Below are 24,750 nucleotides of genomic sequence, written 5' to 3' on the forward strand. Positions count from 1 at the left end.
GAACTGTGAAAGTGCTTCATAATATGTTCCTGGATGATGTATAGAGCAGTTTTATGCACAAATACTATACTGTATAGTATTATGAGAGAACAGAATGATGAAAATATGTACAGTGAACCATACAATGTGGGGATGGCAAGGAAAGGAAAAATGCAAAAACAAAATTGTAGCTACTAACCTAATTAGTGTTCCACTCCTTACAATTCTTTGCCAGAAAAATCTTTCTAGAAGCCAATACACTGGCAGAGGCAGCATCGTCTAGACATTTCATGATGAAAGACTTTGATGTACTCAACTCAGGATGAAATAAATTAAGCAGATTCTTAATTGTAGAAAGCTGGTAGTGGCCCAGCATTGACTCATAGTAATTAGGTGGTCAAATTCAGCCACTAACTGGAGATACTCAACTTTATTCTGTTTCCTGTCTCATGCAGCCTGAACAGAGTCAAGACCTAGAGGGCAAGTTAACTCCAGCAGGGAGATAAATGGGCTCTGGGAATTGTATTACAATGTCTGGATGGTAGTGGTCTGCATTGATCAAGAGTTGTAGGGATCAGTGAGTCACAGTAACAGTCTATTCATGCGCATTTTATATGCAAAATTCCTAGCAGGCTAGTACTAAATATGCCCGTGGGGGTGGTGCTGTAGGTCATATATACTCAACAACTGTGCAGGATTCTTAATAGTGTTACATGTGCCATATATGATCTGGTGACTGTTGTATTAGAGTATTTGACTAATCCTCGAACACGTGATCCAGTGTAGTCAAGTATCAGAGTATGGTGTTGGAAGAAAACAAAACGAGCTCCAAAGCTCCTGTTGGTGAGTTTAACTCCAGTGACTTAGAGGTCGGTGGTGTGGTGGTGTATCGTGACCGTGCTGAAGTGAAGCGAATGATCAGAGTGAGCGTGAAGAAAGGTGAAAATGATGTCGTAGTCAATCAGCTTCCTTCAGTCGTGGACCCTAAATCTTTAAGGTTGGTTGTTAAATGGTTGTAAAAGTAAGGCCGCACTAAAGCAGGGTAACCTGACATGCGAAGTGGAATTCACCTCAAAATGGTTTCTACGCATCAGTAAAGGGGCGTGGTAGTACAAAGGTCATACAGAGTAATAAAGTGAGACCGTACCAGGAATCAAGATAAATAAATACTAGCTGTGCCAGTACTGGAAAGCTACCAAGGATAGTGGCTGGCTTGGGGTGATCCGTAATATGCCACAGAGTTGCAGATGAGATCCCGCTGCTTAATTAATTATGGAACTCTACAAAAATCATTTAAACAATGTTTATTGCAAAGTTCAGAACTGGATGAACTGGTCAAATTACTCAATACTTCTGGGAGCAACTGTAAAGCTATGAAGACCTCGTATCTTCCAGATTTGTTGCATCAGTCTTTGTTTGTATGGTGACAAAAACAGCCATTTGGCAAATACAGCACCAAAGTGTTTTGTTTACTGCTTCTGTTCCCTGTCCCCCAGGTTTTCAGCAAGTTCCCTTGATCACATGATCTCCATAGCTACTTAGAAGCCATAAATGTCCACAATAAGTATTATCTATTTGAGCCGATCTTGTAACTTGCTGAAAACCCCAGCAAGAGATAAGAGCCATCCGTAACAATTTGACTCTATTGCCACTGGACTACCTAAGATTCCAGATTTTCATCACCATACAACCACAGAATAATGTTATAGGCCATATAGAGTTTGTAAACAATCCGTCGGTGGTACTTTGTGTTACAATCGAGTAAAGATTTCACGAAATGACTACTATTGTGAGCCACTCTGCATTGTTATGTAATAAGTTTCTTTCCAGATACACAATTTTAGCTTTGTATTCCCATCAGCTAGGCTGATATTTTGCATGCAAAGTGCTAGTCTAAGGTGGTTTGTTTGAGGGGCAACTGCATGTAGATGTCCAGAAAAATGTGAGGTTTTATCCTGATGATTATAAATAGTAATATTTATGTAATGATTGGTAATACACACAGGCTAGGGTACAATTGTTCTAATTATAAATGTAGTAGTAGTGCCATTAAAATTTATCTGAAGTAGGTTTTCAGTGATAAAGTAGTGAAACAAGATATATATGCAACGTAGCTATCTGGGAAAATCCCTATATGTACCAATAGCTGAAAGGGTTTTGCCGATATAAACACCCAAAGCACAGGCTCGATTGCTAAGAGTATATTGATATGTTAACACCATCTATGTAGGGGTTTTCCACATAGTTAGCTGTATTGTAATATCTATCATCATTTGACCCACTGATCCGAATAGTAATCCAGATGGGACCCAGATGTGACCTGGTTTAAATTAAAATAGAGGCGTGCCTCAAGAGCTAGATTAAAAGTCCACAAGTTTTATTAGTTAGCCCTATATCTATATTTTTTACACTATTGAAAGGATTGTCTGTAAAAAGTGGATAGCTACGTATATCAAGTGGGTGTGGCTCCACGTTAGTCTACATGCAGCTACAGCAATTAAGAATTTCCAGAAGTTAGTTACCTACATTTCAAGTAGCAACATGGTCCCCGTGATGCATGCCCACAGAGCTGGAACAGGTAATACAATTCCAATAAGTGGGTGTGGCTCTACATATTCCACACAGACAGTAAAGCATATTCTTGAATGGTGGGTGTGGCTCCATATAAGTTTCTTGAGTGTTTACAACTGCATTTCCACCAATCCAATCGAGCTTGTAACTAATAGTCACATGCGATTTCATCTGGGGATATCCAGTGAAGTGGATAAGACCCACTTGACCCAGACAAAATGTGACCCAAATGATCCGGATAATCGGATGACCCAGCCCACTTACAATGCTGGCTGTGACTGCTTTACTAGGGTATCTCGATTTCACTGCTTATCTCAAATGAGCTATACACAATAAGATTAAGAAATGTGCTTGTACTGTCTTGTTTTCTACAGCAAATTACAGCTAGATCATTAAGGGGTGTGATCATGCAACACTGATCATTAAGGGTGTAGCAGCATTTTCCTATCATTTAAGGGTATGGGTCATGCCATGCAATCATTTTATAGTACAGCTACAAGTATCTACTCCCTCTTGTAGTGCTTCAAATAGTTTTGTGCTGCCTAAATATGCTCCTCTAAGGAAAGTGTCGATATGGAAAATGAACGCCTCAGTATGGTTTTCTTGCATGAAGAAGAAGACAACCATGTAATTGAAAATAAAAGGAAAGGCAAAGACACTCATGCATACCACATGTAAAGTTGACATGAAATGCATGGTGTGCTTCATTTGATCTCTAGACTTGCAACTATGGTCAGGCAGGCTAGCAGGCTGGCAGACCAAAAATCGAATTTGACCTTTTAGTAAAAACATATTGTTGGGCCTCTTTTCTTTTTCGTAATACTGGATTTGATGTTAGATGTATAAGATGATTCCGTAAAGATGATTTTTGTTGTATACGGTACTTCTATGATAGTTTTTAATGGCAGAATTTTGGCAGGCAGTACTACCATACTATAACATACTTCTCTACTACTACAGGGTTGAAGGTGAGGGTGATGCAATTATTACTGATGTCATATACCAGTCCAAGACCAACTATGATGAGAAGACTAAGGGAGACAAAAAGCAGTATGACAAGTTGCAGGATGAGATCAAGGAACTTGTGGAGAAGGAGAAATTCCTCACATTCAAGTTGGAGGTCATTACCAAACAGAGGACAATACTGAATAAGTTTGCAGAGCAGATATGTAAATTTTCAGACTCCTCAAAAGTAAGTCATCTAGTTGTTACTATGTGTAATCTCAAGTAACTGTCAGATGAGTTCATGTAGGCTTTAGAATTGCTAACCACTGGACAATGTATACGTAGTTGCTGATACTAATATGTAACATCATACAGTACGATAGTACTGTATAGTAGGTACCACAAAGGAGTAGGCGTGGCCCATGAAATAGCATCACCCAAACACCAGCCTCAATTTTCCTGACGACAATGAGACAGTATTGGTTAGGTATAACCAAAACCCAAACAAGCTTTCAGATCGACCCGAAACGCTTTTAACATACAAGTTGCTACAGAATTTTTCAAAAAAGTTGTTTAACGGATTTTCTACTGACTGACTGACTGATGGCTTCAGACAAGCATAACGGCTAAGGCTACGGGCTTGGTATTTTCATTGTTCGACATCGCTTCAGCCCAAGAGGTGCCTTTTAGCATGCCGCAGCATGTACAATGTGTTCTTCATGGACTTACCAGTGTCCTCCTTTGTGTCTCATTCATCTTTGCTGACAACAAAAAGTGTTGATTTGGCAGTAGCATGTGATGTCTTCCCTTCGTAACAGAAATCATCCATATTTTTCATAGTGGCTATTTTGATTGCAGAGGTGCCTTTCGAACAATTCTTGATTCGTACTGCTGTGTAACGGGTTGAACATAGCTGACAACGAAGCGTAATGGATACTTCACTTTTAGACAATAATTAATACAGCTTGGGCATGTGGATCCATTTCAGATGCGGAGTGTGTGCGTTTACCACCAGTCATAATAATTATTTACAAAAAAAAAGTTAACAAACAAGTACACAAAAAAATTGGAATTTTCAACTAGGGTAGGGACCATAGCACATATATATCGATAAAAAGTACTGAAACAAGTTGGAGTAGTCCATGATATTAAATCACAGTAAAACAATAAGAAGTGTAATATCCCTACTGTGCATTTCCGTTATGGTATCTTGAGCACAGTAGGGATATAACACTTCTTATTGTTTTACTGTGATTTAATATCCAACTTGTTTCAGTACTTTTTATCGATGTGCTATGGTCCCTACTCTAGTTGAAAATTCCAATTTTTTTTGTGTACTTGTTCATGTTAAAAACCATGCATTGCACTATTGAGTAAGGAACCAGTTTAAAGAATCTGTCACAATTGCTTGGCACTATTAATGGGTATCTCCCCTTGCACTTGTAATCAAAAGTTTGAAACAAGTTCTGCATTAATTCAAAATATTAACGTTTTAACTAATCTCTGGTGACTAAATATTAACTAACTGACTGATTTATTTAATCCAAGTGGATTTTTTTTCACAGGAGGAGAAAGCTGACATGAGTGAGATACTGAAGAGTGGAAGTGTTGATGGAGTGATGGGCTTCCTTACAGCTTACCAGGACAAGATGTCTCATCTTGATGAACAATGGAGGATGCATGATCGTGAGAAGACAACACTGACTGAACAACTTAATGTACTAAGGAAGAATGCACAAGACTTGAACCCCACTACTGTTAAAGATGCTAAGACTAACAGGTACATTACTGCAAAGGTCTTGTTTTTGTTTGGACGTGTGTATTTGATTGTTATAATACAGACAGTAGGAAACTTTATTGGATAACAACTGCAATAAAAATATTCTATTTAGCAAAAATACCTTCACACATCTGATACCAGATTGATAAGAAAACCCATAAATATTGTGTTTAAACAATGAAATGGGATTTTTTTGATTTGTTTTCCAGCCAGCCTGCCTAACTGACCACAGTAAAAAAGCTAAACTTTAAGGCTCAGTGACACATTCCACAGCCTACATTTTATGTCACATTTGAATGTTTATGAGGACCTGAAGCTGGTAACTGTCCTTGTCATGTCTCTCATTGTGAAACTTTGGGTTACATTTGGTGAGACTTAGACAGTTCTCCTGATGGTTACTAGTCCTGCCCTAGGACTCAAGCCCCAAGACTCAATTGCCAAGTGGTACACAGTGTTAGTTTGCTGGCCAGTAATAGCTGTGTTTCACATGGTTTTCTTTGTTTTTGGTATGTGTGGATGGGTGGGTGGGTGGGTGGGTGGGTGCATGTGTGCATGTGCAGACTTATTATACAACTTACTTTTATTTTTCAGGTGTGTATGTATCAGCCTTGAGGCAGCTTCTGACACTGATGTTGTGTTAGCATTGTCTTATGTTGTGTCCAATGCCTCCTGGACTCCACAATATGACCTGAGGGTGTTCAGTAATGACAAAACCATGAAGGTCAGTTGTGTTCATAATATACTCTAATAGAACACACACAGTTCAATTGTACATGTGTTAACGTTGTTATGTCAATTAGGTGTTTTATTATGGTCTGATAAAGCAGTCAACTGGTGAGGACTGGCTGGATGCTAAGTTGTCATTGTCCACTGCTAACCCAAGTATTGGTGGATCTGTACCTGAACTGGGTGTGCAGCTACTCAAGTTTAAACAACCAGTTGTTGTTTCAAAGTCAAAACGTACTAGTCATCGCATTAATTATGATGAATTGATGTTGTGCAGTAGTGCCATTGGTGGTGGATTACAGGAATAGTACGTTAATGTCTTCTACTACTGCCAATGTTTTTTTTTTCTATGTAGAATATTAAGGTATCCCAAATTTGGGAAAATGAGTCTAAAATTCTATGTTATAAACACATTACAGATATTTCAAGCAAATGAGCCTGCATGCATATTGGGAGGGTAGGCTTAAGATGCTCATGTAGAGACATTACATGTATATAACTTACCAACAGTAGGGAGCTTAAGATACCAAAGTATATACAGTGGAACCTGAATTATTGGAACTAATTGGGGGAAAGGGTGTTCATATAATCAAGTAGTACATAAAATCGAATATCCATACATTTATATACAGAGATTTGTTCAACTACTCTAATAAAGCATACACTTGTTGACAAAATACCCTAATTGAACAGTCGATTTGGCGTTCGGGTAATCGAGAGTTCAGTTAATCGGTGTTCAGATAATCGAGGTTCCACTGTAAATCAATTTATCTGTAAGCTTTTCCAGCATTAATCACTATGCATGGATTAAATTAGTGTAGTAGTAGTTTATTACTTTGGGATCAAGGGATGGCATCAACTAGGCTTTAAACTAGGGAGGACGATGATTAAAAGCAAACTGTCGGCCTTTGCTAAACTCCTTTAGGGTTTAATGCAACAATATATAAAAACTGAAAGTGTTAGGCAGCTTCTCAAGCCAAGTGTTATTTACCTGTGTTTATAATGTTGCACTGCATGATGGCAATGATGATGTCACAAACCTTTCCTTCTTTGTAAATACCAATGGCCTTCGTGGTCTGGAACGATAACCCATATCACTTCTGGTTTCATCTCAATAGTATTAGTGGTAAAGCGAGTCAGAAGATCTCCTTATCAAGGACATACATACATGCTGTGTGTATGTTTTTTGTAGTGACCCAACCATTGAAGATTCCTGCCTTGAAGAGCTCGAGCAAAAATCAACTGGTAAAGCAATTGCACCTATTGAGATAACTACAACACAGGTATATATGTACATATTTATAACTGAATTTAAAAAATCAACTGTATGGGTGCAAAAACTCAAGTCGAGGCACGCAGCATCAGCACAAAGTTGCTGCACTATTAGTTTTGTTGGGTTGACTTTTGGCAGTTGGTTTTCTGAGAATCTGTACAAATGTATCAACGGCTTATTAATAGCTCCCCTTGAAATTCCATTGACAGACTAATAGGGTACTGGATATACAGCTGTATGGCCTGTGTTTGTTTTGAAAAAAAATCATTTATGAGCTTCCACAGACAGACTGTTATTTGCTTCAAATACCACCCCTTTGGTGCCCACTGCACTGTCCAGAGACAGTAGTATAATTATGTAAGCCATATAGAGTTTACGTTTGTCGTTGTATACAATTATAGCCTCCGTGAGGAGTACAGTGTAATGAACAGTGGTGTTGTACATAACTGGATATAATCACTAACCATTATCATTTTGTTATTACTGTAGGTGGAGACTAACTGGACTAGTGTAGCTTTCAACATTCCAAGAATGGCCACTATTCCTTCTGATAACACTGAACACAAAGTAATCATTACTAGTGAATATGTGACCAGTTTGTACAGTATAATACTTAACTGGTTACTTGTTTAACAGGTCACCGTTACCTCAGTTGGTCTGAAGCCAGAATTTGAGTATGCCATTATACCTCGAATGTCTTCACACACCTACCTACAAGCTGTTGTCAAGAACACTTCATCTTATGCTCTGTTGTCTGGACCTGCCAATGTGTTCCTTGACAACAACTTTGTTGCTAAGGTATACAAATCTACAGTCACTTTTAAATAACTTGTTTGTAACAGTCATCATTGAAAGATGTGTCACCATCTGAAGAGTTCCATTGTTCACTGGGAGTAGACCCCTCCATTAGACTGACCACTATACCAGTGAAGGTGTTACGTGGACAGAGTGGACTAATCTCCAAGAGTGTCACTGTTGACTACAGACACATGTTTGAGGTGAAGAACACTAAACAGGAACAGGTCAAGGTCACCCTCTCAGAACAACTACCTCTTAGTACTGATGAGAGGATCAAGGTGAGTGTTCTATTAGAGTGACTAAAATAACACTATCAGGTGTCAGAGAAAAGAAGAGATTATTGCTGACCCACTGACTATACCAAAGCATGTTACCAAAACATGGCTTGCCTACTGTTCTCAATTAGCAAGCAATAACCGTGCCTCAGTTGAAACCTCAATGGCTACTTGTACAGTTTGCTAGAATCAAGTATGAAATGGTCAGTTCTTTTACTTCAGTTAGTATCCTTGTTAGCTACATTGTTATGTTTATATTTTACTGGAGAACTTCAGGCGCTTCGTTGTTGATCAACATTATGATATTACTGTGTAAGGATCCACTTACATTGGTTTAGTGCATAGGTTTTTGATGTCATCCTTTTGGTAACAATATTGTTCAAAAAGTAATATCAGGGTGCTCACTGTTAGCATTTATGGATACAGTTATCCGACCCGCTTTCCTCAAAATTGGGCATGGCTGTTCTATTAGAGTACCAGGTGTGTGTTCTATTAGAGTATTTCAACTGTGCTCTGTTCAGATATCCCTTATCTGAACACCTTTACCATTGCCTGAGACATGTTGGTGTTTAGATAACCAGGGGTTCACTGTATATACCGAGGGGTCACTAACTCACGAAAAAGGGGTACGGATTTCAAAATCTTGAACAAATTTCAAGGGATTTCACAAAATTGAACGAGAGCTGCAAAATCTGATTTTAAATTACAGGTTGCATGGTGTAGAGTGACAAGTTCTGAAATCACCAAAAAGTAGCCGATGGGAGAAAGAAACTGAAGTTCAGCAGGCATGCAGGAGCAAAGCCTCAACAAAATTGAGAGGAATTGTGAAGCCATATAAAACCAGGAGCAAAGCCAAGGCATAACTATTAAATGAAACCCTACAAAACCAGGAGCGACTCGCAGCTGAAGCCGACCCTATATACCAGGGAATTAACAAGGCCAATAATTCAGGGGAAATCCCATGCGAAACCCCTCAAAACCAGGAGCAACTGATCCTTAGATATTGGGCTCTACAGGGGTCTGATGATGATAATCCCCTTTACCCTTAGTTTTTAGTAGTTGTAGTGGTACTGTAACTGTAGTAGTAGAGTTAATTTTGTATTTAGTTACCATTTTGCTTGTAATTTTTATGTATTGTATTCAATACTTCAGTTTTTATTACTGTCAAAGCCCTAACTGGTAGGAGTATCTGTATGCTTAAGTTGCTTTTGTAGTTGGTGTGTTGCTAAGTTTTTGTAGTTTGCTAAGCAAATCCGAAGCGGAGCGTAACATTGGATTTCATTCTTACTTTGTGCAGGAGCAGTTTGCATGGATTATAATTCTCCTGGTTCTGTATGGCTTCTTTCCCACAGCTCCTGGTTCTGTTTGGCTTCCACAACCCGCTTAATACAATCCGAAGCGGAGCTGAACATCAGATTTCATTCTTGCTTTTGAGCAGCCGGTTTGCATGAATTCTCTCCTGGTTTTGTACGGTTTCTTTCCTACAGCTCCTGGTTTTGTTTGGCTCCCACAACTCGCTTAATACAAATCCGAAGCGGAGCGGAACATCGGATTTCATAGCAGTTTGCATGGATTCTCCTGGTTTTGTGCGGCTTCTTTCCCACAGCTCCTGGTTTTGTGCGACTTCCACAACTCGATTAATGCAAATCCGAAGTGGAGCAGAACATCGGATCTCATTCTTACTTTTGTGCAGGTGTAAACTACGGTACCAGGACGAGTATAGAATCAGAATCACGATAAGAACATAAGATTTCGTATTTCAGGCAGGATTTCATTGAAGGTGTACGAGATTTCAAATCAGTTGGTGACCCCTCGGTATATACAATGACTAAGTTTGTGCTGTACACTGAAGTTAACTAGTTAGCTTCATCTTATAATATGTTGTTAGGTACATCTTAATGATCCAGATGTGAGGAAGGTGAATACTCCAGTTAACTTACCATTTGGAACAGTGACACTGAACTCCAGTAACAACTTGGACTGGGTGGTCAACATTCCAACTAACACTACTCAACCGATCACACTCACCTATTCTGTGGAGTATCCACCAGGACATGTAGTACAAGGACTACCCAAGAACTAGTCATAATAATGCTAAGCTTTGATAGTTTTGTATGTGTTCTTTTTGTATATATTCTTGGAGTACTTTTACAAAAACCCTAATAGAATTAGGGCTCTGCGATATTGCCAAAAACCTTTATTCAGTAATAATACCTCAGCTTTAGGTATTGCCCTTGAACAGACAAATATTGAATAGGAATGGTATTTAGTGAGTGGCAAGGCAAAAAGCATTTGCACTCAGCTACCCATTCTGTAAACACACAGTTTATTTCTATGCCACAACATCTAATTCCTTGTATTTACTATTAACCACTATGATATATTTGAGACTTTTGGTATCACGGTTCAGTATTGGTCCTCAGTATATAGTATTGTGGCTTTGTTAATGCCTCAGTATGACTATAGCTATATATACTATTGCAGAACCCCAAATAGAATGTACAGGGAAAAGGTCTCCTAAAAACATTCAGTTCTTCGACCTTCAGATTGTTCTTTGCATATACTTGTGGATGTTAAGTGGAAAGGAAGTAGCAAGTATATTGTAATTCAACTAAAATTTTGTCAATTGCTCATATTTATTTATTAAGGCTTAACAGCACAAGTGCTGAAGGTCTGTAGGACACCTGGTCCTACAGCCTGTTTAAAGTTGTTACAGAAACTGTTTGAAAAGGTGGAGAAAGGAGAGAAAAAATCCATGACTGGACCTTGGCAGCCTTCAACCTGCAGCCATCCGATTAACGCTCGAATATTCATATGGTCCACTGATTTTAGCCATAGCTGTTACATAGTTTGCAAGGAGAATGACTAGTACACATGACTTGTTTTTGAATGAAAACAGCCCAAGCAGTCTGATATTAAAAGTCTCCATTACTGTAGCTGACTTTAAGAGACTATACATTTCATTACTTTCTCATTAATGAAGCATGTTAAAATCCATTTTTGGATTCCATAGGTGTATAATTCAGATTTTTACACCAGAAGTCAAATGCACATACATTGTTTTACAGTTTTTGTCCAGTGCATAATGCTATCTGTGCTGGAGGTGGTTGAAAGGGCATCCATCTAGCCCCGGGGAAAAACTGATTAATATTAACCAACCCCTGATCGCGTGATCCAGATTAGTCCAGTATCAAGTATGGTGTTGGAAGAAGACATAGCGAGTTCCAAGGTTCCTGCTGGCGAGTTTAACTCCAGTGACTTAGAGGTCGGTGGTGTGGTGGTGTATCGTGACCGTGCTGAAGTGAAGCGACTGATCAGAGTGAGCGTGAAGAAAGGTGAAAATGATGTCGTAGTCAATCAGCTTCCTTCAGTCGTGGACCCTAAATCTTTAAGGTTGGTTGTTTTAAATACTCGTAAAAACAAGTATAAAGTCAAGCGAGTGCTAAAATTTTTGAACAGTCAAATGCCCCACTAGTGGGGCGATTTTTAAGGTCAAATGTAATCAAATCCCCCACTATTCCTCCATGTACGCTCGGGAGGGGGGTAGTGGGGCTTAATATTGATAGGTGCATTAATAGGCAGTGGTTACTGAACCGAAAGTCGGTTCAATGAGCCGGACTCGCTATTGAACCAACAATAAAACTTAGACAAAAAAGGGTCACTACACGGAAAAAAAACCCACAAAACTCAACCTGGCCCGGACTACTGGAACTGTAGGCAGTGTGCTATCGCTGCTAGCTACCCACTACCCTTACTTTTCTACCCTATAAATGCTACTCACATAGTAGTCTCACTAAGAAAGAAACCAAAGCTGAACCCAAGCCTAATGCTAATGCTACTTTTCGCGTCCCCTAAAATCAAATGCTCGGGGAAACTACTAGACGCAAAAATAAAAACCTTTCAGTTCAGTAACTACTTTTAGTAACTTTCTTTCTCGTAAGTTTTACTGTCGGTTCAATAGCTAGCTGGTAAGTCATTGAACCGACTTTCGGTTCAGTATCCACTGCCTATGATATATTGTTACGCCATGTATAAATCTGGAATTAGTAAGTACCAGTCACAAGCATTCCATGATCATGAGTTCTCTCTTCTGCTTTATATTCCCCTGGGTAATTTTGAAGGATGTGTATATGTTTGCAGCATTTAAGGACTTAGCCTTCTTTCCACCTGGTCTTGTGCAGCCAAATCACATTTCCTAAATAGGTAAAGCAGATATAATAACATTAACATCACTTTTCTTCTTGTGTCATTGGGTTGGGGAGAAAGAGATCTGGTGACCATTTTATAAATCTACTGTACAACCAATCCCTTCCCAATGACAAGGTAGTCTGGCTGCACAATATAGCTGTGCAAAGGATTGTCACTCCATTAACTACTATGCTATGATCTGCAACAGACATGGTCAGCTTTTTGACTATTGATTTGTCATAATTCTATCTTGACTACTGACCAATATTGTTTATTTGATTCATCACTCATCCTGAAAAACAGGTTGCTCAAAATTGACCTTGTTTGTTGGCTTTCTATTTGACCATAGTCACAGATCACAGTATACTAGTTATTGGAGTGACACACCATTGTTATATCATAGATAGTATATTCTACGTATACTATCTATGTACCACTGTGATCATGTCATAATACAGTAGGTGGAAATGATGGTAGTATAGTATATATCCTTTATTTTGTAGAAACAGGCTGCTTTAATTGTAAATGTAGTATAACATACTTGTCTCCACTACAGGGTTGAAGGTGAGGGTGATGCAATTATTACTGATGTCATATACCAGTCCAAGACCAACTATGATGAGAAGACTAAGGGAGACAAAAAGCAGTATGACAAGTTGCAGGATGAGATCAAGGAACTTGTAGAGAAGGAGAAATTCCTCACATTCAAGTTGGAGGTCATTAACAAACAGAGGACAATACTGAATAAGTTTGCAGAGCAGATATGTAAATTTTCAGACTCCTCAAAAGTTAGTCTCCTAGCTGTTGCTGTGTATAGTGCTGTAAAAAAGGTATAGCCTTCAAAAAATAGCTAGTGTTACAAAGATGTGAAATCTTAGATGTGATATCTGGGGAGCTAGGTAGCCATTTTCCTTTCCCTTTAATTTTACACATTACTCACTTTTTAAAGCCAGACCTTTTTACAGCTGGTCTAGACTCTAGATATCATCCGTTTTTGTCTATGTAAAGTCTCAAGGGTGGTAATTTTTGTCTGCAGACATGATAGAATTGGTAATTGATATGTATATATACACCACAGGTGTTCAAAGGTGCCGCTCAAGGTTTAACTGGCATATTGCCCAGGCAATATCATGGGAAAGCAGTTTGCTCATGGCTTTGATGCCCAACCAGTTCAAAGATGTGAAACGCTTTGCCTCATTTTATTGAGCAACACAGAACGTTTTATTGTGGGTTTTAGTTTACACATTAGGCAAGACTCAATGCAGTTGCTAAGTTTAGATATTATTTGACAGTAACTAAACTTTATTCTAACTGTAAAACAATTGCTTGGGCGATGCGTGGATGCATATTTCTACCTACTGCACAAGGGAGCATATCAGTCTTGAGCAGACCACGAAACAAGAAAAATATGTTAACTAGGTGAGTAGCTTATAGTTGTAAGTACGTATTAACTTACTTACTGCCACAGTAGCTAAGATTTAATATTGTACCATAGATCCTTTACACCCCAAAACATCCCACAATCCTGGCGTGTGTTGAAACATAATGACGTAGTAATAACATTCTGAAAGCTATTTGCCCACACTATTGAAACCACAATCGATCATCAGATGCTAGTGTTATAAAACAAATGGGGTGAGTATTCTGTAATTCTTTCACCTATCAGGAGAGTGTGCCCTGAGTGAAATCTTATCTATATATATAAAGCTGAAAAGCCATCTGTCTGACTGTCTACAATGATGGCGTCCAATGATTTACTCTCCAGCTGATGCACGTATCAAAGCATTTTTTGTGTCAAACAAAGCACTCATCATCTAAGAATTACCTCACTTTTAAGTAAAGCTTCTAACTGCCATTGTTCGTCATTTACAGCATGATTAGTGCAAGGGTGTAAACAAAAATTTTGCTTGAATTCTTTCTGCAAACCACAAGTAAACAGCTTTCCATTCAACTTAAGCTGGCCTTTATAAACAACTTATAGGCTTGAGTAAACTACAGATCACATTTGGTCAAAGCGGTAGAGTGCTCAAGTTATGACTGAGCCAACAGCAGCAGTGGGTAGGACGACTAAACTGGAGACGACTCAGTATGGAGGATATACCGGACCAGATGTGCTCAGTCCCCGGATCGAATCCGAGTAGTAGCATTGCCTCTTTTTTTCTTTTTACCTGACCTTGGTTACAAGTGTTTTTTTTGGCTTCAACAGTTTTTTGTTACATGTAACCTTTTTGGTTACACCTTTTTTCTGTTACATGTACTGCCATTATTCTCTCACTGGACACCTGCTTACCTGTTTCAACATTGTTGTTATTTTTAAACCCACAGCCTGGTTTATTGAAATTGTTTTCGTAAAAAGTGTGTGTGTGTGTGTGTGTGTGTGTGTGTGTGTGTGTGTGTGTGTGTGTGTGTGTGTGTGTGTGTGTGTGTGTGTGTGTGTGTGTGTGTGTGTGTGTGTGTGTGTGTGTGTACCTATCTACTTATCTACCTATGTTTGTCTGTATGCACCCACATGAGCAAAATCATTAAATATTGGTAAAAGCAGCTTTTACATAAGAAGTAAAAGCAAAATGAAGTCTGTATTAAACTTCTGCACAGGTGAACTTTGCTCTGAGGTGATTTCTTTTTGGCGGACTGAAATATGGGTGCGGCAACTTTCCTCAGACTTTGTAAACTACCTTCCCTTTGAGGTTTTCATGCATTTAACAACTGAAAAACAATGTTGCAGGCCTCGTACACTACCAGGAATAGCCTATCGCTTCGAGTTGAAAGGGGGTGTATCCCTTACGTACACGAATGAAAATGAAGAGTAGCTTTGAGGCTTTGTCGAGAGAATTTGTGGGAAAAAACACGATAGTCAAACTATAAAACAATTTAGAAGATACTTCTGTGCGTAATATGTGTAAAAGTGGTTTGTTTAACAAGCGCTTCTTTGGCAGTGCATAGTAACGTAATTGAACGAATTACAAAAATTTCATGAATCACAAAATATGAGAATTAGCTAATAATATTATTGCACAACCCAAAACCAACTACCCTATTATAAAATAGTAATACATAGTTGGTTAATTCATAGTAGCATATACTATCCATGGTTAATTCCAGATAAGTTAGCTAGCTGCATGGCTCCTGGTTTTTAGAAGTAGCACAACATCAACTTGTTTTTTTGTTATTTTTTTTCTAGTGTTTTTGTCCTTGCAATCAATATAACTTATACTTTACTGAGGAAGGTGTTGAGATGATGACAAGATAGTATTGTTTAGTACATTATATAGGCTAGCATTAATTGCTTCTTTGCTTTGGCCCATTTTTGTTTCACCTTATTGTTAGCTAAGTTAAGTAATTGTAGTCTCAAGTTCCAGTTTGTTAGGTTAGGTAATCCAAAGGCTGCAGCACATGTTGCTGTCATACCTTCAGTGCTGGCCACTGAAAGCTTTAAAATATTTTTAAGTATACAGAAATTAATAGTGTAATAATGGCATGTAAGGAATGCACAGGTATCAGTCACAACAATCTATCACCTGACTTGAATGCATAACATGTGAAACTCCTGTACCATACCAGTGTTGTAGGGCAGTGTATACTGATGCTACATGCTACATTATGTACAACTTCATTTCTTTTTGTAGTCAGTAAGTCAAATGTCATGTAGAATCTGAATGGTATCATTACCTGTATGGCCTGTATGACAGTTACTACTAACATTATATTTATTGTTTACACCGTTGTGGTAAACCTGTGTGATAATATAAGGCTTAGCTTAGAGCTACACCCTTCTTTAAAAGTGACATCACCATGCATGCTACATAGTTACATGAATGGCACTGATGTTTAATGCTTGGTTCCCATTACTAAGTTAATGTGGAGATGGCTCTGCACATTTAGCACGTAACATACACAGTACAGTAAGTGCTGCACTGTGAAGCAGGTACACCAATACTACAACGGTATGTACTAATTCAGTCTTCTTGTCAGCATTTTACATCAAATTTATAATGTTACATATATACATATATAGCGTGCATAATAGGACAGGTACTACTACTAGCACCATTTGTACCTGTATGGTAAACACTATAGGTAAACACAATATACTACAGTTTTATTCTGAACATTATTGGTACAACATTTTCTGAATGTGTGCCTTGAAGCATAATCATGTTAAACTACGTTAAAAGTATAGACAAGTGATGTTTTATGTTTTATACTTGGGTTTCCAAATCTGTGTAGGAATTTTTGTCACTAGATAGCTACAAGATTAAACTTAGTGAAAAGCGCATGACATTGTAAGCAGTCCTGCACCGTAGGGCAGGTACCAGTGCTAGTCACTTATACCACGACTGTCAGATAAATACACCCTTACCCCTCAGGCCTGCGGTTCGGGTATATATATCAGCAAAATCCCTCACAACCATGGCATAACTATTACACACATATATATGTAAGCCTAGTACTAGATACTTTCCCTACATGCTGGACCAGCTTGTCATATTGTAAACCCACTGACTTGCCTTTCCTACCCATGCATGCCCTACCTGTAAAATGTACTATACACCTTTTTAGTGTTGAAAAAACTAAAGTTAAAGATGAGCACAAGTGTGCATGAAATAAATATGATTGAAAATAGTTGCAATCTTGAGTAGCGATTAATCCTGGGTTGGGTTGATTTAACAACTTTTGTTTACCAGCTCAATATCCAAATACCACAGAGCTAGAATGTTTTTCTCTACTCCCATAGTAGACAGCAAATGACAACCATTAGAAACTTCATTTAAAGTCTACTTTAGTTGCACGTGATGACCTTCGTAAACATTTCAATACATTAAAGTACGTAGCTTGCAAAAAAATAATATGTGAGTTTCAGACAAACAGTCAGATGGATTTTTACATCATTAATGTGTTAATGATCTGTTTAAAAGCGTGACTGTTCTATTAGAGTATAGTAAATATGAGTGCACCAAAATAATATTATATTGTATTGTATTCAGAAAGATTATCTATATGTCAGACGTGGTTGGTAAAGACTTGAATCTAACACTGAGGTTTTTAAAAATTTTAATTGGTAAGCCATGCCTCCATCATTTTGTATGTATACCCAGAGCCTGAAATTACGACTTTGCAATGTCCTGACAAAATGTCAGAACAAATTCAAAACTGATCAGACATATTGTATACAAAAGCTACGAAGTATTGGTATTGAAAACTAGCCACATAACCATCTGCAGGGACACAAAAATATTTTGATACACTATTTAGCTGGTACTTACGTTATGTCAGATCAACATGACATTTGGTCAGACAAATACTAAAAATGATCAGAAATTGTCTGACTGTTTTTTTCAGGCACTGTATACCTGTTCCTCCTGGTGGGCCCTAGACATTTTATAGACATTTTATTGTTTGTATCAGTTACTTTTGGATCACAAATTTTCCTTGCTCGCCTCACTTATACTTATCATGCTTTCTCTCTTCTATCTGTCATGTTGACTAGCTTCCCTTAGTAACACAGTATATGTGCAATCCTGTCTGTTTTAATCTTTACTTGTAAACCAGTTACATTTCTTCCACAGGAGGAGAAAGCTGACATGAGTGAGATACTGAAGAGTGGAAGTGTTGATGGAGTGATGGGCTTCCTTACAGCTTACCAGGACAAGATGTCTCATCTTGATGAACAATGGAGGGTGTATGATCGTGAGAAGTCAACCCTGACTGAACAACTTAATGTACTAAGGAAGAATGCCCAAGACTTGAACCCCACTACTGTTAAAGATGCTAAAACCAACAGGTATAAATGGTCCATGTTTATAAATTGTGTGTTTACATATTTGATGATGATATAAATACAACAGTGAGAGACACCACTTTCTACGCTGATGTTACTGTATAAAGTGTCGTGAGTTGGTCCTCATGTTAACAGTGGTACTCATGTTAACAGTGGTACTCATGTTAACAGTGGTACTCATGTTAACAGTGGTACTCATGTTAACAGTGGTACAAGAAAGTAGAAAGCAATCTTGGTTAGTCAGCCCTTCAGCAAGATTGTTTTGAGATGCTATACCATAGCTTTAAGCTTAGCCTTTAGGCCCTTTTGTTAAGTAGTTTACTGTGTGACTCTTGTACTGAATACATGTGTTTGGCTGTTCTATTAGAGTATATCAATCATCTTCCTTTGTTAATTTTGGTCTGGCAAAATTGGCAAAAAGCCATGTCTTACTCTAATTTCCTGTAGGTATTGAAACTTAAATTTCTGCTGTTACTAAGTGGGGTATACTCAGTGACACATGTAGTTTAACACAAACTCAGTGTTAGTCAAGAGTATACAGCACAATGTCATGGCTACTAAAAGTTGTGCAGTGTTTCAACAAACTAGGTACTCTCCTCTCCATTGTTTACTTTTGGTTTACAGATCATAGTAAGCTAATGTTTTGGTAGTGTACAACATTTAAAACTGAAATTGTTTGATGTATGTGGCTGCTACCAGAAAAATAGTCAATTTATTGGTGCGTTATGTTTTGTTTAGATGTGTATGTATCAGCCTTGAGGCAGCTTCTGACACTGATGTTGTGTTAGCATTGTCTTATGTTGTGTCCAATGCCTCCTGGACTCCACAATATGACCTGAGGGTGTTCAGTAATGACAAGACCATGAAGGTCAGTTGTGTTCATAATATACTCTAATAGAACACACACAGTTCAATTGTACATGTGTTAACGTTGTTATGTCAATTAGGTGTTGTATTATGGTCTGATAAAGCAGTCAACTGGTGAGGACTGGCTGGATGCTAAGTTGTCATTGTCCACTGCTAACCCAAGTATTGGTGGATCTGTACCTGAACTGGATGTGCAGCTACTCAAGTTTAAACAACCTGTTACCATCATGCCTAAGCGAAACATGCGCCGTGGCTACAATGAAAGAAGTAAAAATACTAGCTATATGACAACTATAGGATTTGAGGATATTGGGTATGTGCAATTCTCGAGTCTTCGTTCTAACCCTGCCCATGTTGTCCTGTTAACACTAAAAGTAGTTTGTTTTTAGTGAAGTCATAATTCTGTGTAAAGACATTTTCTTTAGGCATACATGGGGTCCTATAAAGGCTGTGGGGATATTTTGATATATGTTGTATGGTATGAGCTCTAGGTGTGTATATATGTGTAATATATATTAAATTTTGGTCCAGGTAGCTAAATTATTACCTTTCTAGTATAACTTACTAACTTCAATTTTTTGTTTACAGGTTAAGCCACAAAATATACACACTAGTAATTTTTTTACAATTGTTAATTTATAGAGATGAATGATAGTATTACAGCATAGCTTGGTGGGAAGTCCCTACTTTGGCATTGAACAAAATAATTGTTATAGCCGATATGCCAAAGTAGGGACTTTCCCACCAAGCTATGCTATAATGCCATCATTCATATCTTATTTCACTACTTTTTATTGCTACGTAGATCCCTACTTCATTTTTAAATTAACTTTTTTTTAAAATACGAGTATGTTTAGTTTTTAGTTGTAGCACAGCTAGCTACGGTGTAACTTGTGACTGTTCTATTAGAATATCATACATGACTGTTGTATTAGAGTATCATGAGTCAGCCAAGAGATGTGCAGGTAGCTAGACTAATAAGGGGTGAGGTCATGTTGTTTACTGTTAAGTGCGGTGCATGGTCTCCGTACTCTATTGTTATTAGTCCACCTAGATCTGATGGGTGTGGCTGCGAACCTATCACTAATGGCATCCCAATCATGAAGTTGTAGATATCTAGCTATTATAGTAATGCTGGGACTGAAGCACTAGCTCAGAAATATTTTTGTGGCATCTAAATATGCTGCTGAAAGAAAGTGTTGATACAGAAATTTAATGCCTTGATATGGTTTCGTTGGATGCAGAAGACAACCAGTCTGATTGAAGATAAAAGAAAAGACAAGGCACAGAGGGCCTACACTCATCGGAATCCCAAAAGGCACATCCCACTGGTGAATTTTTGTTATTGTGGCTTAAAATGGTGGCCATGCATTGTTTCGTTTGGCCTCCAGTCTTGCAACTGTAGGCAGTGAGACTAACATTTGAGTTTTGGCGATTTTTTAAAATTCTATATCCGGCCACCTATAAGTGTTTTGTTATATATTATACGGACTAGTACTATTCCATGAAGGTAATTTTTGTCGCGTAAGCTATCTCTAGGATGATTGTCAAAAGCAAAATTTTGGGTTGCATGCAAAAGTTTTGGGGCAATCCCTACTTAAACAGTACCAGGATACATGTGAAAGAAAGACTGCAGTTATTACATATAAGATTATGGTGAAAGTGAGGGCTGGGAAAAGGGTCACTGAGATCAAAATGGGAGAGAATGAGGCTACTATACATTATGTACTTAATGTCTTGATAGACTTGAGTGTCTAGCCATGGATGATGATGGTGGTGGTGAGGATGCACTTCGTGGACTTGCACAACCAGTTGAGATAACTACAACACAGGTGTTTGTGTAGTGTGTTAGTATTTCTATGTTGTGTTTAACTATGTCCATGATGCCACACTTATACATAGATTTGTAATGTACGTTATATCAATGTGATACTGTAGGTGGAGACTAACTGGACTAGTGTAGCTTTCAACATTCCAAGAATGGCCACTATTCCTTCTGATAACACTGAACACAAAGTAATCATTACTAGTGAATATGTGACCAGTTTGTACAGTATAATACTTAACTGGTTACTTGTTTAACAGGTCACCGTTGCCTTAGTTGATCTAAAGCCAGAATTTGAGTATGCCATTATACCTCGAATGTCTTCACACACCTACCTACAAGCTGTTGTCAAGAACACTTCATCTTATGCTCTGTTGTCTGGACCTGCCAATGTGTTCCTTGACAACAACTTTGTTGCTAAGGTATACAAATCTACAGTCACTTTTAAATAACTTGTTTGTAAAACAGTCATCATTGAAAGATGTGTCACCATCTGAAGAGTTCCATTGTTCACTGGGAGTAGACCCCTCCATTAGACTGACCACTATACCAGTGAAGGTGTTACGTGGACAGAGTGGACTAATCTCCAAGAGTGTCACTGTTGGCTACAGACACATGTTTGAGGTGAAGAACACTAAACAGGAACAGGTCAAGGTCACCCTCTCAGAACAACTGCCTCTTAGTACTGATGAGAGGATTAAGGTGAGAATAATAGCATAGTATCACAAATATTACTGTAGTAAGTAGCATAGTTGCAATGATACACTATTTGGGTATATTGTACTTTGTGTGGGAGGATCAAAGTGCCGCTGCATACTGTATTTTCCATACAGCACCAATTAGTTACATATATGTACTGGGAAAATACTATACAGCTCTGCAGAATATTTATGTTACTAAAAAGCAACCCCACTCAGACAGTACAACTGATCACATGCATGGCATTGTGAATTACTAAAAGCCCAACTGATCCTACCTATGACTAGAAGAAATACAATTACTGATAGTCCGATTGCCGAAAGTTGAAGCAATAACCCCACATGCACAGACAGCATGATGGATCACGTGCACGACTCTGTCAAATGCTAGAACTAATCGTTCCACGACTACAAATGTGACCCAGTCCCGGTCTTATTGCCAGTGTTGGGAAAGTTACTTTGTAAAAGTAACTAGTTACATATTATATATTACTTGCAACTGAACTATTTAGTTACAGTTACATATTACCCATAAAATAAAGTAACCATAATAATATTACATATTATATTACTTTGTGTCCACAGCCTTAAGCTGTCACGTGTGAAACTACCACGTTATCACGCGACATGATTGCGTTGTTGGATAATGTGCAAATCTTGGTTATAAGTAAGAAGCTGGTGAATAAGCTTCATTCAGTAGGCTTCGTTATTTCGTTGTGGCTAGGCGTTACTCAGAGGATAACTAACGAGATTAGTAACTTTGTTACTTGTAGTAATAATATTAAGTAATATTAGACTCGTTACAGTAACTATATTACTTAGGTAACACGTTACATTTGTTAGTAAAGTAACTTGAGTTATATTACCTGTTTTTATAGCGTATTTCGTTATATTACTTAGTTTCCACAAAAGTAATAATATTACATAACGCATTACTCCCAACACTGCTTATTGCCTATTTAAAAGTATCAATTTAGGTATTCAGTGTGTTGTACGTAGTTCACCAATGGTTGAAGCTATATGCACCAAATTTTTACATGTTGTATACCATTCCTTACCTTCCAGAGCATCAACTGTACAAATAGCCAACAGCTAAGTTCCCCGCCATTTTAGTTGGTTTTAACTTGATGTTTACTGTATATCAGGCGAGCTCCAAAAGGGGTGGGTGGTGGGTGGGGCCTGAAGAAGGGCAAATGCTGTTTAAATTTTTTTTAAGAGGAAGGTGTAGGGATGGATTAGGCCAAGTTATGGGCCATTGAGGTCTCAAAACTGGCTAAAATGAAAGAACATTTACAGCACTGGTCTTTATTTAACACCATGGAGCTGTACAGCCACATATAGCCATCCCCAGGCTGGCCAGAGCTCCATTAGAACCCCAGACCGCCTGTACAGATCGTCACCTTGCTTGGGAAAAGTAGCCAGCAAACCACTCAGTCTAGCTGATTTTGATTATGAGATTTGATAGTTTGTAGCTTTGTTTGTGTTCTTGGTGATTGTGTTCTTGGTGAAAAATCGAATGTGCTGTCATGAAGAATGAAAAAGTAGGGAAACAAGGGAGGACACCTACACCTGTAGATATACTAGTGGACATTTAGTCCCTGCTTCAATCTATACCCATGACTGAATTAGGGATTAAATGTTCACTAGTATATCTGCAGGTGTAGGCGACTTCCCTTGTTTCCCTGCTTTTTTTTTCTATGATCCCTAATCAAACTTAAAATTCGTAATTCTTAAACCAGACACATGCCCACAGCCGGCCAAAGGCCGGTTGTGGGCGTGCATGGTTTACTGAAATTATTTTCGTAAAAGTGTGTGTACCTATCTACCTATGTTTGTCCGTACGCACCCAAGTGAGCAAAATCATATGAATCAGGCAGGCAGTTGGTCCATTAAATAAATAAAAAATTAAAATTTCATAGCTGAAGCATTTAGGGTCGTACTGAAGGCACTTTTGGGCTTGGTTTTACCTAACCAATATCACCAAGGTGCCAGGATAGTATTGGGAAGCTGGTTTTTGGGTGATTTTTTTTTGGCCAGAAAAACCCAAACTTCCATAATTTCTAATATACAGTACTACCATACTGTATGATACACATTGATAAATTGATGCAACACAATACACTATATAATTATTGTTGCTCTGTAGTCGTGAGTTTATGTACGTAGTTTGTTAGCTGATAATTTACAATAGCTTTGTGTCTTCGTCTAACAAGCTTAAGTGTATTAAGGATTGAAGAAGTCCCTCACTTTTATTGCTGTGATATATTAGGTACATCTTAATGATCCAGATGTGAGGAAGGTGAATACTCCAGTTAACTTACCATTTGGAACAGTGACACTGAACTCCAGTAACAACTTGGACTGGGTGGTCAACATTCCAACTAACACTACTCAACCGATCACACTCACCTATTCTGTGGAGTATCCACCAGGACATGTAGTACAAGGACTACCCAAGAACTGATAAGACACTTTGCTAACAATCGACTGAGTTTCATTCATGGATGTATATAACTACAGTTACATATAGTGTATAATGGATCATAGAAATTTTGTGTTTGTTTAGATCACTACACTTGTTATGTGCTGTACATAGTATAATTTTATTTCACGTATGACAGTCTTGTGTAACAAACTGAATTTGCTGCCTGGTCCAAAAAATAAGCACCTTATGGCAATCTATGTTATGTGCAGCTCTTATTGTTCATGACACTTTTGGAATATACTATTTTCAGTATAGCATAGATGGCATATCTAGCATATATGGCATTTTTGCAACAATCAAAATTATCCATAGGAATGAACAAATTAATTAGCTGAAATTTTTATCGGAATGATGACTATCAAATTCCTATAATACAGGATTACATTCCTCTAGCTCAGTCTATAGAATACAAGTATAAGGAATATCAAGTGGGGGTTAAATGTCCACTAGTATATCTGCAGGTGTAGGCAACCTCCCTTGTTTCCCTCCTCTTTGTTTTTTCTATGATCCCTAATGGAACTTAAAATTCCTAATTTTTCCTGATACTTGTTTGTTTACTTT

At 38.1% G+C, this 24,750-nt stretch overlaps 2 protein-coding genes across 2 annotated transcripts; both read left to right on the forward strand.

Annotated features, from left to right (window-relative positions):
- The first annotated feature begins 747 nt into the window (after positions 1-747).
- Positions 748-10,547, forward strand: LOC136243605 (protein F37C4.5-like). The gene is made up of 10 exons (XM_066035151.1): positions 748-976; positions 3,511-3,742; positions 5,061-5,275; positions 5,867-5,996; positions 6,076-6,308; positions 7,194-7,284; positions 7,764-7,841; positions 7,911-8,072; positions 8,117-8,350; positions 10,236-10,547. Exons 1-10 carry the CDS (start codon positions 780-782, stop codon positions 10,428-10,430), a joined length of 1,767 nt encoding a protein of 588 aa, XP_065891223.1. The 5' UTR covers positions 748-779; the 3' UTR covers positions 10,431-10,547.
- Positions 10,548-11,491: 944 nt separating this feature from the next.
- Positions 11,492-24,344, forward strand: LOC136243606 (protein F37C4.5-like). Its single transcript, XM_066035152.1, has 10 exons — positions 11,492-11,740; positions 13,092-13,323; positions 18,103-18,317; positions 19,053-19,182; positions 19,262-19,494; positions 20,926-21,013; positions 21,120-21,197; positions 21,267-21,428; positions 21,475-21,708; positions 23,974-24,344. Exons 1-10 carry the CDS (start codon positions 11,544-11,546, stop codon positions 24,166-24,168), a joined length of 1,764 nt encoding a protein of 587 aa, XP_065891224.1. The 5' UTR covers positions 11,492-11,543; the 3' UTR covers positions 24,169-24,344.
- Positions 24,345-24,750: the final 406 nt, after the last annotated feature.

The sequence above is a fragment of the Dysidea avara genome, chromosome 13 (assembly GCF_963678975.1).
Source record: "Dysidea avara chromosome 13, odDysAvar1.4, whole genome shotgun sequence".
NCBI classification, from domain to species: Eukaryota; Metazoa; Porifera; class Demospongiae; order Dictyoceratida; family Dysideidae; genus Dysidea; species Dysidea avara.

Coding starts and splice junctions, on each gene's coding strand:
- LOC136243606 (XM_066035152.1), top strand. CDS start 11,544: ATGGTGTTGGAAGAAGACATAGCGAGTTCCAAGGTTCCTGCTGGCGAG. Junction 13,324..18,102: donor AATTTTCAGACTCCTCAAAA/GTTAGTCTCCTA, acceptor TTTCTTCCACAG/GAGGAGAAAGCTGACATGAG. Junction 21,429..21,474: donor ACAACAACTTTGTTGCTAAG/GTATACAAATCT, acceptor TTTGTAAAACAG/TCATCATTGAAAGATGTGTC.
- LOC136243605 (XM_066035151.1), top strand. CDS start 780: ATGGTGTTGGAAGAAAACAAAACGAGCTCCAAAGCTCCTGTTGGTGAG. Junction 5,997..6,075: donor GTAATGACAAAACCATGAAG/GTCAGTTGTGTT, acceptor TATGTCAATTAG/GTGTTTTATTATGGTCTGAT. Junction 7,842..7,910: donor CTGATAACACTGAACACAAA/GTAATCATTACT, acceptor CTTGTTTAACAG/GTCACCGTTACCTCAGTTGG.